Source organism: Cervus canadensis, chromosome 32 (genome assembly GCF_019320065.1).
Source record: "Cervus canadensis isolate Bull #8, Minnesota chromosome 32, ASM1932006v1, whole genome shotgun sequence".
NCBI classification, from domain to species: Eukaryota; Metazoa; Chordata; class Mammalia; order Artiodactyla; family Cervidae; genus Cervus; species Cervus canadensis.
In genome coordinates, this window is record NC_057417.1 from 20,163,131 (window position 1) to 20,179,250 (window position 16,120).

Here is a 16,120-nt window from a genome sequence, read left to right on the forward strand (position 1 = left end):
GTCAGAAAGATAAGGATACAAGCTAATGTAACTGTAAGAAAACATGAAGGAATCAGGAATTTGGCCCAGTTTTAGTTGAGACAAGAGTTCATAAAACAGTGCTGTGCAAACTTGTATCTCTAGAACTTGGCCAAAGACCAATCGTCATTGATCAGAAGCCAGAGCAAATGACCTGATTCTGGGCAGAAGAAGTGAAACAAAGCAGTTCTCTCGGACACACACAGAACTGAGGTAGAACTCCTTACAATGGTTTGGAATGGCAACCTAAGGCAAAGTTTATTCAAAGCACCCTGGTTAGAGGGTCTAAAAGCCACAGTCCCCTGGGCCGGCTGTAGGACCAACTTATTGGGCCTTGGTTGATGAAGTGATTTGTCTGGTTAATTTGGATAACAAATGACACTCCAGCATGCTAACTGACCCTCAAGTGGTTGGCATGCCCAGCTTCTTAGAGGGACAAATGGTGTTCAGCCACCAGACACTGTGCAAGAAAGTCTTTGTAATGTTCTTAGACACCCAGGGCTGCATTTCCATCTTGTTTCTATATACTTTTCCTCTGACAGACAAACAATATCCAATGGGGAGACCGTTGGAGCAGACAGATGTAGAAAGTCAGAAAAGAAATTCCCCAAGGAAAAATAAAATCTGATTGGATAACCCAAAAACTGAAGAGGATCTCTCTTTTTGGCTGCACCAGGTCTTAGTTGTGGTATGTGGAATCACAGTTCCCTGACCATGGATAGAACCTGTAACGCCTGCATTGGCAGTGCAGAATCCTAACCACTTGGACCACCAGGGAAGTCCCTGAAGAGGATCTTATTCCAAGGAAAACAAACAAAATAATTCCCAAACTCAAGGGTCTCAACAAAACATCAGAGTTCAGTTCAGCAAGAACTTACCTCCTAGTCATGGGCAGGATGGCACCTCAAACATTTGAGAGACACAACGGGTCTGAGATGTGCACATTATTACTAGAGTCAAGGATCCCAGTCCACGGTACTGAGGGCTTCAGCTGAATCGCCATGGAGCCTCCATTTCTGACAATGCCCTCCAGGCAAAGACCACCAGGAACACACCTGTAGTTGAACAAGGGAGCCTACATATCATGGGGAACCCATGCTGGGCATCTCAGCAAGTGCATAATAAAAATGGCTTATTACAGGATTGGGCTTCCCTGGTAGCTCAGACCATAAAGAATCTGCCTGCAATGTGGGAGACCTGAGTTCGATTCCTGGGTTGGGAAGATCCCCTGGAGAATGGAATGGCTACCCACTCCAGTATTCTTGGCTGGAGAATTCCATGGACAGAGGACCCTGGCAGGCTACAGTCCATGGGGTCACAAAGAGCTGGATACAACTGACTGACTTTCACTCACTTGGTATTTCAGGATTGGAACTTATGTTAGATGATTTTCTTGGAGGGCTTGAGAAAAGGGGAGGTTTATTCTAGGTTGGATGGTGTCAGGAAGTGGGGATAATTCTTTTTGGTTGTCTTAATTGTTTTTTTCATTTTTAAAAATATTTATTTGGACGCACCAGGTCTTAGCTGCAGCATGCAGAATCTCTAGTTGCGGCATACAAACTTAGTTGCAGCATGTGGGATCTAGCTCCCTGACTAGGGATTGCACCCAGGCTTCCTGCATTTGGAGCAAGGAGTCTTAGACACTGGGAAGTCTCATCTTAGTAATTCTTATCTAGAAATTAGGAGAAATGGATCAGGGCTAAAACTATTCAATGAAGGAATAGCAGTCACTCAAGCTGTGGAGGAGAGGGTTGTGTTTGGTCATTTTTGTGGTCTGGGCAATGTTTTGGGTTCAGATATGATCATGGAATGGTCTTTCAACTCATAAGAGACTGGCTTTGTCTGATGTTGGTGTTCTGTAAAATTGTTTATGCTCAACAGGGCAACACCATAGCCTAGTTAATAGGGCCAGGCTCCTTCCTAGCAATACTGAGGTTTCTGAAGGAAGAGTGTAAACTAGCTCCCAGCCACACCTTTTTCTCTTTTTCATCAGCGACATTTGAAAAATCCAAATTGGCAGTCCTTTCATAAAGCATGGACTTTGCAGGTCACCACCAGCCCCAGGACTCCCTAGTACCTTGTATGGTCCACTCCACTCCTTTGCATTCCTACCTGTTCCCTGGCATTTAAATTTGCACCCCTCACTAAGCAGAAAAGGAACCAAATAAGCCCAGAGAAAAGTGATTTACCCAGGATCACCCAGTGAACTGGTGACAGGGCGGAAACTATTCAATTTTCTCATTTTTCCTACAGCGGGCACCCCGCTAGACATTCAAGTAGACTGCTAAATCTCTGAGGTGTCAGCCCATCAACTGAATACAGATGGGGTCCCATAAAAACACTTCTCACCACGCTTTATCAACATGTTTCCAGCTTACTTTTTCCCTCAGGGGTTGGGTGTCTTATGACATCGGCTGGGATTCTAAGACCTTTGCTCAGCCACCCCTGACCTTTTCTGCTTCTCAACTTTGTCCAGTGAGTTTACGCCTGAGGGTCTCTGTATTTGCCTGTGGCTCTTTCTGGAACGCTCCCCCATCACACCTGCTCGTGGCCGCTTTTTCTGAGCTTCAGCTCAGTATCACCTCCTCAGAGAAGCCCTCCATGACGACTTACCTCCTCACACCCTGCCTGCTCTAGCACTACTGCCACCTCCTCTGTGAGGCCACCCCCTCTATCTCCTTTAAGAGCTTCTACGGCGCTTTTCTCTGTCAAATGCGCGGGGCTGCGAGGCGGCGAACTGTTTCCAATCCCCTGCCTCTCTGGACCAGTGTTCCCTTTATGCCCACGAAGCGCTCTGAGAGCACAAACACGCTGCAGGGACGACACTTTCCTCAACAGGCAGGTGGCCAAGAGCCTCCTACTTCGGGACCCCAAAAGCGGCGACCAGAGGGCACGTCGCGCGGCAACCCGTTCAGCCACAGCCTAACCCGCCAGCGGCCCAAGGCTACTACGCATGCTCCGCACTCCAGGCCCCGCGAAGTCGGGGGCGGGGCCTTGACGCGCCTGCGTAGGTGCTCGCCCGGCTTCCGGGAGGTACCGGCGCGATGGGACAGAAGGCCAGTGTCGCTGAATAGCGGCCGCGTAGGGGCGTGCTGGCCACCGGTCCGGTCCGAGGGCTCAGGTCTCGGGGTCTCTGGAGCGGCCAGGGAGCGCGAAGAGAACCTAGGGTCGCTGCCCGCCGCCACCACCAGGCATGTCCGCCGAGGCCTCGGGCCCGGCGGCGGCCGAGGCGCCGTCCCTGGAGGTCGCTAAGCCCTCGGGTCTCGAGCCTGGCTCCGTCGCCTACGGTCTCAAGCCACTGACCACGAACAGCAAGTACGTGAAGCTGAACGTGGGCGGCTCGTTGCACTACACCACGCTGCGCACCCTCACCGGACAGGACTCCAGGCTCAAGGCCATGTTCAGCGGCCGCGCGGAGGTGCTCACTGACGCCGGAGGTACGCGAGCCGCCCTGCTTACCCTCCTGCATCCTCCAGATCCCGCCTCCCTTTCCCCTAGTCTGTCGTTGCCCAGTCTCCTCATGCCCCTTCTCTCCTACCGTCCAGTCAGCTCGTTCTCACCTCCTCCGGTGCCCACATCCCATCTCATCTCCCTTTTCTCATTCATTATCTCCCTCCTCCCCCGGTCTTTACCCCCAGCAGTAGTAACCAACATTCATGGACCACCCGCCACCCCCCGCCCCTCCAGCTACTCTGCCAGGCACAGTGGTAAGTGATTAAACATGTCAGCTGCGAATGTTCATCACTGCGTCCCACGACACTCCCACCCTTCACCCCTAACCTCAAAAGACTTGGGATCCCGCCATGCTGGCAATAGCATCCTTCCAGGCAACTTTTCATCAGTTTCTTCCACTCGCCGAGCCTTTTGTTCCGCTCTCTTCCTCAACGCTGCCAACAACCATCCCGGAGTGTTAGAGGATTTTGTCTGTCTCTGTTCCCCTAACGCAGGTCCTTGTACACTCTAGGAATCTATCTATACAGACTGTAGAAGGAGGGGGCTGCTTTTGCTTTGCCAGGGACGCCAGAATGGAGAGTGGACAGTTCTCCTCACCAGGTGAACCTTACCCTCTGGAAGTGTTGCATTCAGCTCCGTCCCCCATATGCCCAAGTGGAACTTTAAAGTTTGATGGGGGGAGGGGGAGATGATTCAGAAGGGGTTAAGAATTCAGAAGGGGTTACGAATTATGAAAGCCGGCAAATAAAAATTGGGGCGGTATCGCTCAGCCTTCATATGCCTGAAGGTGAATACTTTTTTTTATTGAATAAGTATTTGTAAATGCCAGTTAGTGTTAGAAATAGTTTGGGGGGGGGGGTAGGGGGAGAATAACCAAATATACAAAAACGAGAGCAAAGCATATGATTTCAGATAGAAATAAGTTCTTTGAAGTTTATAAAGTAGTGAACTGGTGGGTGGGGTAGACATTCTCAATAGGGTGATCAGAGTTAGCACAAGAGATTAGGGGTTTCTTGTTAAGGTTACCTGTAGGTACTTTCTCATGATGAGAACCTTCTCAGTGTAGACCAGACTTGGGAGGGAATTAATTCTCTGTGGCTGAATGTGTTTAAAAAATAAATAAAAGGCCCATGGGAGAACTCACTAGAGATGTTTTAAAGGGATTTTCTTGGATATGGCAGAGGCCTGAGACAGATTGGTATTCAGATTTGTGGCTTTGGAATCCTTTTTTCATAAACATAGTAGCTCTGTGGCCTTCAGCAAAGCCCTCCTTTCTCCTGCCTCTCCCCACCCCACCAGGTTGGGTGCTGATTGACCGGAGCGGCCGCCATTTTGGCACCATTCTCAACTACCTGCGGGACGGATCTGTGCCTCTGCCTGAGAGCCCCAGAGAGCTTGGGGAGCTGCTGGGCGAAGCCCGCTACTACCTGGTGCAGGGACTGATTGAGGACTGCCAACTGGCCCTGCAGGTGAGCGTCCCTTCCCCACCTCCTGAGTCCCACCCTGATGCCTAGGTCCCTGGGAGAGCTGCCCAAGCAGTTAGCGGTTAAGATATTAAAGAAAAGCAAAAGGAGGTATGGCGCAGGGCCTGGAATGTTGCCTCTGGCCTGGCTCTGACTGGCCGTGACCCCAGCGATTTCGGGGGTCCTCTGCATTTCTGCTATCCCACCACCACCTCATGCCAAGACTGCTGCGTTGGTTGGATGACTTCTTTCTCTGCTTCTTGCTGTTTCTACCCAGCCAGTCCAACTGTTACACTGCCACAGGAATAATGATCCTTAAACACAATCCCAATTTATTCTCTCCTTTGCTCAGCAATCCCTAGTAATGCCCTTGTCCCACTAAGTTAAAAAAAATTCTAAATTTAAATTGTAATATAATGACCTCCATGATCTGGTCCTAAACTGGGAGGCCGCATTCCATCACTTCCATGACTTTAAATAACTTTTTTTCTAGCAATGAAATACCGTGGAAGCAGCCCCTCCCGATAAAACAGGGTTGGGGGTTCCAGAGCCCCATCTGCTGGGCTTCTCTTCTGGGGATCTCTTAGAATTCTGAGGAAAAGAGGTTGGAAAGGACAGCCAGGAGATATGTGTTAATGTCACCTCCCCCACTGCTGACTGAGTGACCTTGAGTGAGTCAGTTCCTACCTCTGGCATTCTGTTCTCATGTTCCAGAAGATAGGGAAATGAGAAAAATATGTGCGATGTAGTGAGTTTCACAGAAAGCCTTTTATTCTGTTCTATTTTTACAATGTTAAAAGTGTCCTTTCTTTTATGATATAATATTAATAACTTATAAGAGTTTCTTTTTTGATGCCCTTTATATATTAAAAAGTGGCAACTATGAACAACTTTCTGTTGTCTTGGGGAATACTTGTTGGTCCTTGAAATTCAAAAATATAAAATTCCTTTGGGCAATAGCTGTGTTTGTTTTTCAAGCTTTTTGACTGTATCTCATAGAGAAAAATGCATTTTTTATATTCATCTTTGTATAACCGAGGGCTTACCAGGTGGCTCAGCTGGTAAAGAATCCACCTGCAGTGCAGGAGACTTGGATTCAATCCCTGGGTTGGGAAGATCCCCTGGAGAAGGGAAGGGCTACCCACTCCAGTATTCTGACCTGGAGAATTCCATGGACTGTATAGTCCATGGGGTCTCAAAGAGTCAGACACGATTGAGCAGCTTTCACTCACTTATATAATTGAAGTAAGAGTTCTATAAAAGGATACTTTTAGTGAAATACACTCTGATATATTATGTTTTCTTTCTTTCTAATGCTATTTGGGACCCATTAAATTTATTTCATGGCCCATGATGAGTTACCACTTGCAGTTGAAAAAACATTAAACTAGATGATTTTGGAAGTGCATTCCTGTTTGGTAGCTTTACATGTATCTATTGTTATCTCATATCCACTGTGGTTAGGGTCTGTTACCTCCTTGTACATTTGTTTGACATAAAAAGAAACATGAGGGAAGCTGGGGATACATCCAGGGTCAAAGAACTGTTTAAGCAGCAGAGCTCCAAGTCAACCCCAGTTTATCTGACTCCCAGGTACAGTACTTTTTCTTCTGTGCTCCAGCTGCCGCCTTTCAAAGTTTTCTCAAGGCTGTTCCCATCCCCAACCCACTCAGCTAGAATATGCGTATTTGTATGGAGGTTTGGGGTTTGTTTTTAAGATTCAGATACAGAGTATTGAGTTCATCATACTTCTCATGTGTGCACTTAAACATCTTTAGTCTCTGCAGATCTTTTCACTTTTCATTTTTCCTTCATCCCCGATCCCCTGCCCACTTCCCTTGTCTTCATAGGTACCCCTCCAGTTCTAACGTTTTAATATGTTTGCTTGGATTATGTTTGTACCCTTGAAAAACTATGAAGTGTTGCTCTGTATACATAAGCATTTTAAATTTCCATAAATGCCTTTGAGCTATGGATTGTGTGTTCTGTTTCTTAATTCAGCACTTTTTCCAAGTTCTGTTCATGCTGCTGTACGTATGTTTAGTTCTTTGCTTCTAACTGCTGCACAGGAATCTGATGTGCATTCGTAATATTTCGTTTATACATTCCCCTGAGGTCGGAGACCTAGATTGCCTCCTGCTTCCTGCCCCCACAAATGATGCCACAATGAGCATCTTTGTACCTGTGCCCTCGTGGGTCCCGGACCAATGTTTCGCATGATTATAGTTGGGATTGGAATTGCTGGGCCACAGGACACATACAGATGAATTTCAGCAAGTATCATCTGATTACTCTCCCGAATGGCTGTAGCACTTAATATTGTTGATGAGCAATGCATAAGGAATCCCATTTCTGCATATCTTCAACAACTCATGGCATCACCTAGCATTCAAATTTTGTCCATCTGTTTGGTATAGAGTGATCTAATTTTAATTTGCATGCTTCTGATACTAATTAAATTAAGCATCTTTTCATATACTCACTAGCGTTTTTGGTTTCCCCTCCTGTCAGTTGCCAACTCATATTCTTTACCAAATTTTCTATTGAATTTCCTTTCTCTTGTTGCTTTGCTGGAGATTCTTACATAGTTTGGTTCCTAGAGAGAATTAAGCCCTATTATTCTAGGTCATATACTTTACATAATAAGTTAACTTCTGTGCATATAGAATGGTACTATTTATCAGACATTTTCAGAAGAGTTGAGAAAATAGTTACTCAGATTATTTGCTGGGTTTTGATATTCAATAAGTAACCCCAGTTGAGAAAGTCTGTTTCAGATAATAATTTCTAGTCAGTTTTAGATGTTGCCAATCATTTCACTTAGAATGTCATCTATCTGTGGCATCTGTTGTCGAACAGAAATTGTTAACTTAAAAATTATACATAACCATTTATTATTTTTAAAGTGTATATAAGTATTATAGAAATTTAGGAAACACAGATAATCAAAAAAATAAAAGCACCAAATACTCTTCTGGGTCTTTTCCTGTGTGAGTGTGTTTGCCAAAATATGATTATGGTGTATGTATTGCTTTGTAATCTGCTTTTTTTGTTTGTTTGTTAATAATTGCCATCTTTGCGTGTCAGTGAAATTTTATCTAACATCAAGGGCATGTACAAATTTCTCCATTTGTTCCAGAAATGTCTGTCATAGCTGGTTCACATCTAAACCAGTTCAGTCTAGATCCTTGCATTACATCTGGTTATTATGTTTTTTTTCCAACCCGAAGCAGTTCTATTTTGCTCATGATACTGACCACCAGTTGTCCTGCACAATGACCTACTTTCCAAATTTGCCTGATTTGGTTTGTTAACCCTCACCCTCTCTTGAGTTTTTCTAAACTAGATGGTAGATTCAAAGGCTTGATTTAAAAAATTTTGATTAGAAAACATTTAAAGTAATGTTACATATTTCACACTGTGTTATATCAAGACATATAGTATTGTTAATATGATCCATCATTATTGATGCTCAGAATTGGCCACTAGATTCAAGTGGTGATGGTTTGATCCTTCATTGTAGTTCCATTCCTTTGTTGCCAACTATAAAGTAATTTAGGTACTTTATGAATGGCAGTTATCTGTCAACCACACGTCAATTGTCAATTCTCACCAGAATCAATAATTTCATTAGTGTTGTAGAATAATTATAATTCCTTCAACATTACATGGAATTATTTATAAAATCATGCTTTTCATTGTCAATTGGAGAGACTCTTGAATTTAATATATTCAAATTCCTCTTTTTTTTCCCCCCCACAAGATTGGGATCTTGTTTAAGTTTATTCTGTATTTTTTAATTAGCTTTATAATTTTATCTTTTGTATACAGAATTCACTGTGGTAATGTGAATTATGAAGGGATTTAACTTTTTTGTCCTCTGTGGCGGGGACAGTGCCATCTACTTCACAATCTGTGGTATACAGTGTCCGAGAGAGCCACCAGCAGTTGTTTTTTTTTTTTACCTCTTTCTTTATTCAGGTACCTGAATAATCAGTCCCTTCCCACACTGGATGGGACTAACCTATGTAACCAGCAGGAGACTGCAGAGGTGATAGTGTGTGACTTCTAAAGCTAGGTCATAAAAGACATAGCAGCTTCTGCCTCTCTCAGATCACTCACTGTGGGGAAGCATACTGAGCATACTCAGTCAGCACTAGGGAGATGTCCACTTGGTGAGGAACTGAAGCCTCCTGCTCATGGCCAGCACAAACTCTTAGTCAAATGGGTGAACTATCCCAGAACTGGATCCTCTAGGCCCATTCAAGTCTTTAGATAACTACAACCCTGGTCAATGCATGGACTCAAACTTTTCGAGAGACCCTGGGCCAGGACTGCCTAACTAAGCCGAGCTCAAGTTCCCGATCCACAGAAACTGTGTGAGATAATAAATGTTTATTGTTTTAAGCCACTAAGTTGGTACTAATTTATTACCCAGTAACAGATAACAGATTGTGGTATCTGGAATGCAATTCTGCCGAAACAAAACCTAAAATGTGGGAGTGGCTTTAGAACTGCAGAGTGGGCAGAAGTTGGAAGGACTTTGAGAAGAGTATTAAGAAAACCCTAAAAAGCTTTAGAGTATTCATAGAAGTCTGATGACCTTTGAGGAGGCTGCAGTGTGACATGTCTTTCCTGGAAAGTGGTGGAAAGGGGATCCTTGTTATATAGTGGCAGAAGTAGCAACACTGTCTCTGATAGTAATATATTAATAGAAAGTAGAAAACATACCTAATGAACTGGGTGATCTAGCAAAGAAATTTCCAGACAGAATGTTAGGCACCACAGGTTTCTTGTTTCTTATACTAAAACAAAAGAGAGGGTAAGCAAAAGGAAAAAGAATTGAACACAAAGGAGCCAGTAATTTGGGGGTGGGGGGATGCTTGAACATTCCCAGCCTTTCAAATAACAACTGATGTTAAAATTAACAAATGGCTTCCAAGCAAAGAAAACGTACAGGACATTCTCAGTATGATATGGTCTAAAGATGAAGCTGAGGAGCGATTGTAAAATCCTTTGTTAAGACCTCAGAATATCCAAGAAGATGCCTCAGAGTCATTCAGTCAAATGATAGCTCTTCTAAGATGCTTAAAGCTATTGTCAGGCAGCAGTCTCAGCATAAGCTCAAAGTAGAGAAGACCTCATCTCACAAAGTTGTGTGGGTGTGGTTTTTGTCTAATGAACTGAACCCCGGACTCACAGTTCAGTTCCGTTGCTCAGTCGTGTCCGACTCTGCGACCCCATGGACTGCAGCACACCAGGCTTTCCTGTCCATCACCAACTCCCAGAGCTTGCTCAAACTCATGTCTATCGAGTTGGTGATGCCATTCAGTCATCTCATCCTCTGTTGTCCCCTTCTCTTCCTGCCTTCAATCTTTGCCAGCATCAGGGTCTTTTCCAATGAGTCACAAGACACCCATTAAGTTTTTAAGGGAATTATATTGGCAGAAACACTGCCAGCTTAGACTTAAAGGGACAGAGACAATACAAGAGGAAAAGAAACCTTTGGACCTCCAAAAGTTGTACAGGCAAAAAGCAGGCTAAAGAAATTATGGAGCTGTACTGAAATGATCACAACATTGTTAATTGCCTATACTCCAATATACAAGAAAAAGTTAAAAAAAAATTAACAAACTATGGAGCTGCAAACATGGATTGTCTTTCATGGAAAAGGAAGGATGACTCAGGTCAGAGCCAAGAGCCATAGAGAAAAATCACCAGCTTCTGTGCATCAGCGCTGTAATGGAATGGGACTTTGGGGGAATCTTAGGAAGAGGTGGTGAGTATGTTTTGCATATGGGAGGGGTTTGAATCAATGGGGGCCAAAAGATAGATTGTGGAGTCATCCTCCAAGGCAATCCTCAGTGATTCTTATTCCCTAGCACTCATTCCCTTGTGTTGTTCCCTTCCGCATTGAATAGGGATAACAAAACTAGATCATAAAAGACTGTGAGGGGACTTCTCTGGTGGCCCAGTGGTTAAGAATCCGCCTTGGAATGCAGGGAACACAGGTTCAATCCCTGGTTAGGGAACTAAGATCCCACATGCTGCAGGGCAACTACTGAACCCAAGTGCCACAGCTGCTGAGCCTGTGTGCCAGAATGAAAGATCCCACGTGTGCTACTAAGACCAATGCAGCCAGATAAATATTAAAAAAAAAAAAAAAAAAAAACCTCTACTTTGCTCTGTCTTGGATTATTTGCTCTGGAGAAGCCAGCAGCCATATTATGAGGACACTCAAGTAACCCATCACAGAGATCCAAATGACAGGGATCAAATATTTCCTGCCAATAGCCAGCATGAACTTGCCAGCCATATGAATAAGCTTTGTCAAAAACAAATCCTCCAGACGAAGACAGCCTCAGTTTACTGCAACCCCAGCTGACTTGACTGCACCCTCATGAGAAACCCTGTGCCAAAAGCATTCAGCTAAGCCATCCTGAATTCCTGACCCACAGAAATGGATAATAAGCATTTGTTGTTGATTTAAGCTGTTCCGTTTTGGAGCAATTTGTTACACAGCAATAACTAATACACACTTGCCCTCACTGATTTGTGATGTTCTCTATAAATATCAGTTTTCATTTTATATATATATATAGATATATCAGTCTGTTTCCAAGTTCTCGATTGTATTTCATTGTTTTTTTTTGTTTCCACACAAGACCTACACTGTTTTCATTATTGTAGCTTTGTAAGGTATTTTAATATCTGAGGGGGTCAATCTCCTCTTTCTTGACTCTTTTTAAAAATTGACCTAAGTAAGAGTAGAATTGTTCTCCCATATTAATTTTAGTAAAAATCTTAGGTGTTTCTGAAAAAAACTCTGGAATTTGTATTAGAATTGCACATCTGGTTGTTCGGTTGGGGGAAGTGAGAGGGGTTTCAGCATGAGGATTCTCAAAGGCAGAGAAGAGAAAAGAAACCTCTGTGTCTGGTTCTAGTTCTCCCTCCAACCTCCCACCCAGTCCAGTTCATTCATGCGCCAGATATTTATTGAGCATCTACTGTGTGCTAGGTGCTTATTCTCTAGAAAGAGACTATGAGCAAATATACCAAAAAATGAGAAAATGTGAGGACCTGAGTGCCATGAAGAAAGTGAATGGAGAGTATGAAAAGGAAGAAGTAGAGGTGGTTGCTTAGCCAGGGAGCCTAGGGAGGAGGACTGGTACCCTCCTAGGGGCACTAATTGCATCGATATCCGAATGGCATGAAGGGCCAGCCATACAGACAACTGAGTGCTGGCCGTTGCTGGCAGTGGCAGTAGCAAAGGGCCCAGGGGGCACAAGCTGGATGCAGAAGGGAACAGGCGGGGCTCAGCCCGGCAGGCAGGGAAAAGTGGCAGAGACGAGATCAGCGAGTTCCCACGTGGACCACTGAGGAGTCTGGATTTTTCTCCCAGATGCAACAAGCAGTGTTGGAAGGCTCTTAGGCAGGGGAGCAAGCGACCTTTGGTTGTGCTGTTAATCACCTTCCGCTTCTTCTCCAGCAAAAAAGGGAGAACGTGTCCCCGCTGTGCCTCATCCCCACGGTGACATCTCCCCGGGAGGAGCAGCAGCTCCTGGCCAGCACCTCCAAGGTGAGGCCCCTGAGCCCTGTAGGGTGGAGGCTGGGCACCTGTCCCGGCAGCCTGACCCCACCTTTCTCCGCCCTCTTTTCCCCAACAGCCCGTGGTGAAGCTCCTGCACAACCGCAGTAACAACAAGTACTCCTACACCAGGTGACCCCCTCGGAGGTGGGGAAGTGCAGTGGGTGGAACCCTGGGCTCCAGCGTAACCCACCAGGAGGGTTATGGCCACACGGGGTGTGGAAAGAATCCTGCCTGGATGCAAATTCCAGCTTTGCCACTTACCCCCTTGGGACTTAGGAGAGGTCATTTTCACTTGTGAGCTTCAGGTTTTGGGGGTTTTTTTTGAGCTTCAGTTTTATCAGTAAACTGGGGTCCCAATGAGGATTAGATGATAATGACTAGCATTTCCTAAGTGCTTGCTTTATAAGAGGCATTGCTCTAAGCGCTTTACATATATTTACTCACGAACCTCACAGTTGTTGGAAGTAGTTGTTGTGATCTCGATTTTACAGATGAGGCAATTGAGGCAGCAAGAGGTGAAGTAATTTGCTCAGTTAAAAAGGGGTGGGGTGAGGATGTCTGGTGAGGCCACTTGCCTCCGGAACCTGCACGGGTAGATCGCTCTGCTGTACTGAAACTTGCTGAACAAATGCTGCTTCCTTTCCAAGCCCTGCTGGGCACCAACCTCCTAGGCAGGACTAGAGTGCTGGGTCTCAGGGCCCCTAAAGCTGGGGTAAGGGGGTGGGTTGCAGAACAGAGGGAAGGAAGCCCATCGTGCTGAGGCCTCCTGGCGCCCCTGGTCCTTAGCACTTCAGACGACAACCTACTTAAGAACATCGAGCTGTTTGACAAACTGGCCCTGCGCTTCCACGGGCGGCTGCTTTTCCTCAAGGATGTTCTGGGGGACGAGATCTGCTGCTGGTCTTTCTACGGGCAGGGCCGCAAAATCGCCGAGGTGTGCTGCACCTCCATTGTCTATGCCACGGAGAAGAAGCAGACCAAGGTCAGATGGGGTTTGGGGCCTGGTCAGGGAGGGCTGTGGCGGTGGGCAGGATCAGCACCCTGGACAGAGGCAGCTCATCCAGTCAGGCCTGGGAAGTCCATCAGTGGGAGTCAGGAGCTGGAGTTTCAAGTTATGGGGTCTTAGCTCTGTTACCTTGGGCAAGTCATCTTAACTTTCTGTGGGTCTCTGCTTCTCTACCTCTGAAAGGAGGGTGTTGGATTAGAACAGGATTCTTATTCTAGGCCAGTTGGGTTTCAAAGCTATCTTGAAAGAATATGTGGTTTTGGGTTTTGTGTGTGCATTTTTCTGTGTAGAAGGACTGTACCTGTCATTAGACTCTCAGAAGGATCTAATGACCCAGAGTAGGTTCTTAAAACTTCAAGTGTTTGGAACACACTGAGATCGTAGGCCTTGAGTTATTACCATGGCAACCATCATCAGAGACTTTCTAAGCACTGCAAGAGGCTTGAAACCAAGGTAAATGAGATGCTGAGTAAAGAACAAGCCCTCTGTCATGACATCTGTCCCTGAAGATCTTATCACCCTGGTCCCTCTGACCTTGACAAGAAGGGTGTGCCTCAGGTACACAGGAGATCTTGGAAGTCTCTAAGCACCCAGTGCTGTTCACACCTTGCTGCCTTTGCACTCACCGTTCCCTCTTAGGATTATATTTCCTCATTCCTGTCTGCTTTTAGTGAACTTGTGCTTAATCTTTAAGACCTAAGCCAAGCATCACTTTCTTTGGGACAACTTAGCTCATGAATTTTCAAGACAACCACCCCAGAAAAGTTGGTCCTACCCCCCTCACAGCTAAACACAGCACTGATTATAGTCTGCTGGGGATGGGGCTGTGGAGGGTGTTTACTTCAGCAGCAAGGGGTTAACTTCTTGAGAGCAGAGCTGTATCTTTTTTCCCCTATCTCTCTAGCACTAGCCAGGCTTTCATCACACTACAGAAGCTAGGAAACATTTATTGAATGCATGAAGGAATGAATAACCCAATTTCCAAGTAGCTTCCTCTGTAGTTGGGAAGACAGGAAGATAAACCAGTAATGAGAATGCAGCTCGTTAAAGTTTTGTTGTTTATATCCCTCCGAGTCACACAAAGGGAACACTTAACCACCTCTTCTTCCCTTTCTACTATTCTTCACTCTGCCTCATTGCTTTGGCCTTGATGCTGATCTAAAGATACACTGAGCACACTCCTGCCCCAGAATTCTTACACTTGCTGTTCTCTTCTCAGACTGATCTTTCTCTAGTTCTCCGTCTGGTTCCTTCCCTCCTTTCCTTTGGCTGTTGGTCAAATGTCACCTCAGTGAGGCCTTTTCTGAGCTCTGTCTTTAAAGTTGTAACATTCCTCCCCTTTTCCGTAACATTTGTCATCATCTGACACTTTGTCTTATTACGTGTATGTCTGGGTCCTCATCCTAGAATGCAAACTTCCTGTGGACAGGAAGTTAGCCTGTTTTATTCACTGCTATATTCCCCGGTGCCTAGGATAATGCCTGGTACTGTGCAGTCACTCAGTAAATATTTGTCAAATGAAAAAAAAAATATACCAAGAGACCTAGCAACAAAGGGCAAAGCAAATAACTGCCTGACTTCAGAGCTGGACCTCACAGCATAAGCATGACTTTGCTGAGTAAAGACATTGCAAAGAGGACAGTCCAGGCTCAAGGAACCTGTGACTGTGGAGGCTAGGTGACTATAGAGGCTAGGAGGTCTGCCAATGTAGGAGCAGCCTGGGGGAGGGGGTGGCTGTATAGTTGGGCCAGAAAGGGAGCTGGGGGTTGCTGGCCTTTTGCAGGTGGAATTCCCAGAGGCCCGGATCTTTGAGGAGACCCTGAACATCCTGATCTACGAGACTCCCCGGGGCCCAGACCCAGCCCTCCTGGAGGCCACAGGGGGTGCAGCTGGAGGTGGCGGGGCTGGCCGAGGGGAGGATGAGGAGAACCGAGAGCACCGTGTCCGCAGGATCCACGTCCGGCGCCACATCACCCACGATGAGCGTCCTCACGGCCAACAGATTGTCTTCAAGGACTGAGTTTTGCCCTGAATTCTCCTCTAGCCACTGGGACCTAAGTCCCTCTCTCTTTTCCTCCTCCCCTTCCCAGATCTTCGCCCCGGCTTTGCTGGCCAAGTCGTGGGTCTCCCTTCCATCCCTTCATCACATGGTACAGTTCACTTTGGCCCTTTTCCATCCATTCCCACCTCATTGCTAACCACCCGGTACATTCCAGCCCCTCCCCTCAGAAGCCTTCCGAAGGCCTACGTTTGTTCCTTCATCCCCATCCTTGTCCTGCCCTCTCCCCTCACCAGCTGGTTTAGAAGGATTTAGAATTCCCTTTCTCTTTTTTTAGCACATCGTACACGCCAAAGTGTCAAGCCAGCCCGTGATAACACCCACCGCGTTCTGAGCCGCCTCCTCACTGTTGTGCAGGGTTTTTGCTCCCTCCTCCTCCCCGCCACCCTCCCTGCTTCCTTAATACTAGGCTGGCCTGGGCCTGCACCAGCTCAGCATCTTCCCAGTTTGTTTCATATTATTTATTATTTTAATTTTCTATTAAATTATTGGAATAAAGTCCAAGTTGAGGGTCTGGTGCTGACTCCCAG

At 45.9% G+C, this 16,120-nt stretch overlaps 1 protein-coding gene across 2 annotated transcripts; it reads left to right on the plus strand.

Annotated features, from left to right (window-relative positions):
* Positions 1–3,026: 3,026 nt before the first annotated feature.
* Positions 3,027–16,100, plus strand: KCTD13 (potassium channel tetramerization domain containing 13). Of its 2 annotated transcripts, XM_043455826.1 has the most exons (7): positions 3,483–3,725; positions 3,966–4,071; positions 4,771–4,940; positions 12,424–12,513; positions 12,602–12,654; positions 13,312–13,507; positions 15,315–16,100. In XM_043455826.1, the coding sequence occupies exons 1-7, from the start codon at positions 3,675–3,677 to the stop codon at positions 15,549–15,551; spliced, it is 903 nt and encodes a 300-aa protein (XP_043311761.1). In that variant the 5' UTR covers positions 3,483–3,674; the 3' UTR covers positions 15,552–16,100. The 2 variants fall into 2 exon arrangements, with proteins under 2 accessions (XP_043311759.1, XP_043311761.1); XM_043455824.1 differs by lacking the exons at positions 3,483–3,725; positions 3,966–4,071 and adding an exon at positions 3,027–3,455.
* Positions 16,101–16,120: the final 20 nt, after the last annotated feature.

Bases quoted from the DNA above. Each gene is read 5' to 3' on its own strand.
- KCTD13 (XM_043455824.1), top strand. From the start codon at position 3,212: ATGTCCGCCGAGGCCTCGGGCCCGGCGGCGGCCGAGGCGCCGTCCCTG. The intron at 12,514-12,601 runs GTGAGGCCCCTG...TTTCCCCAACAG, and splicing joins TCCTGGCCAGCACCTCCAAG to CCCGTGGTGAAGCTCCTGCA. The intron at 13,508-15,314 runs GTCAGATGGGGT...GGCCTTTTGCAG, and splicing joins CGGAGAAGAAGCAGACCAAG to GTGGAATTCCCAGAGGCCCG.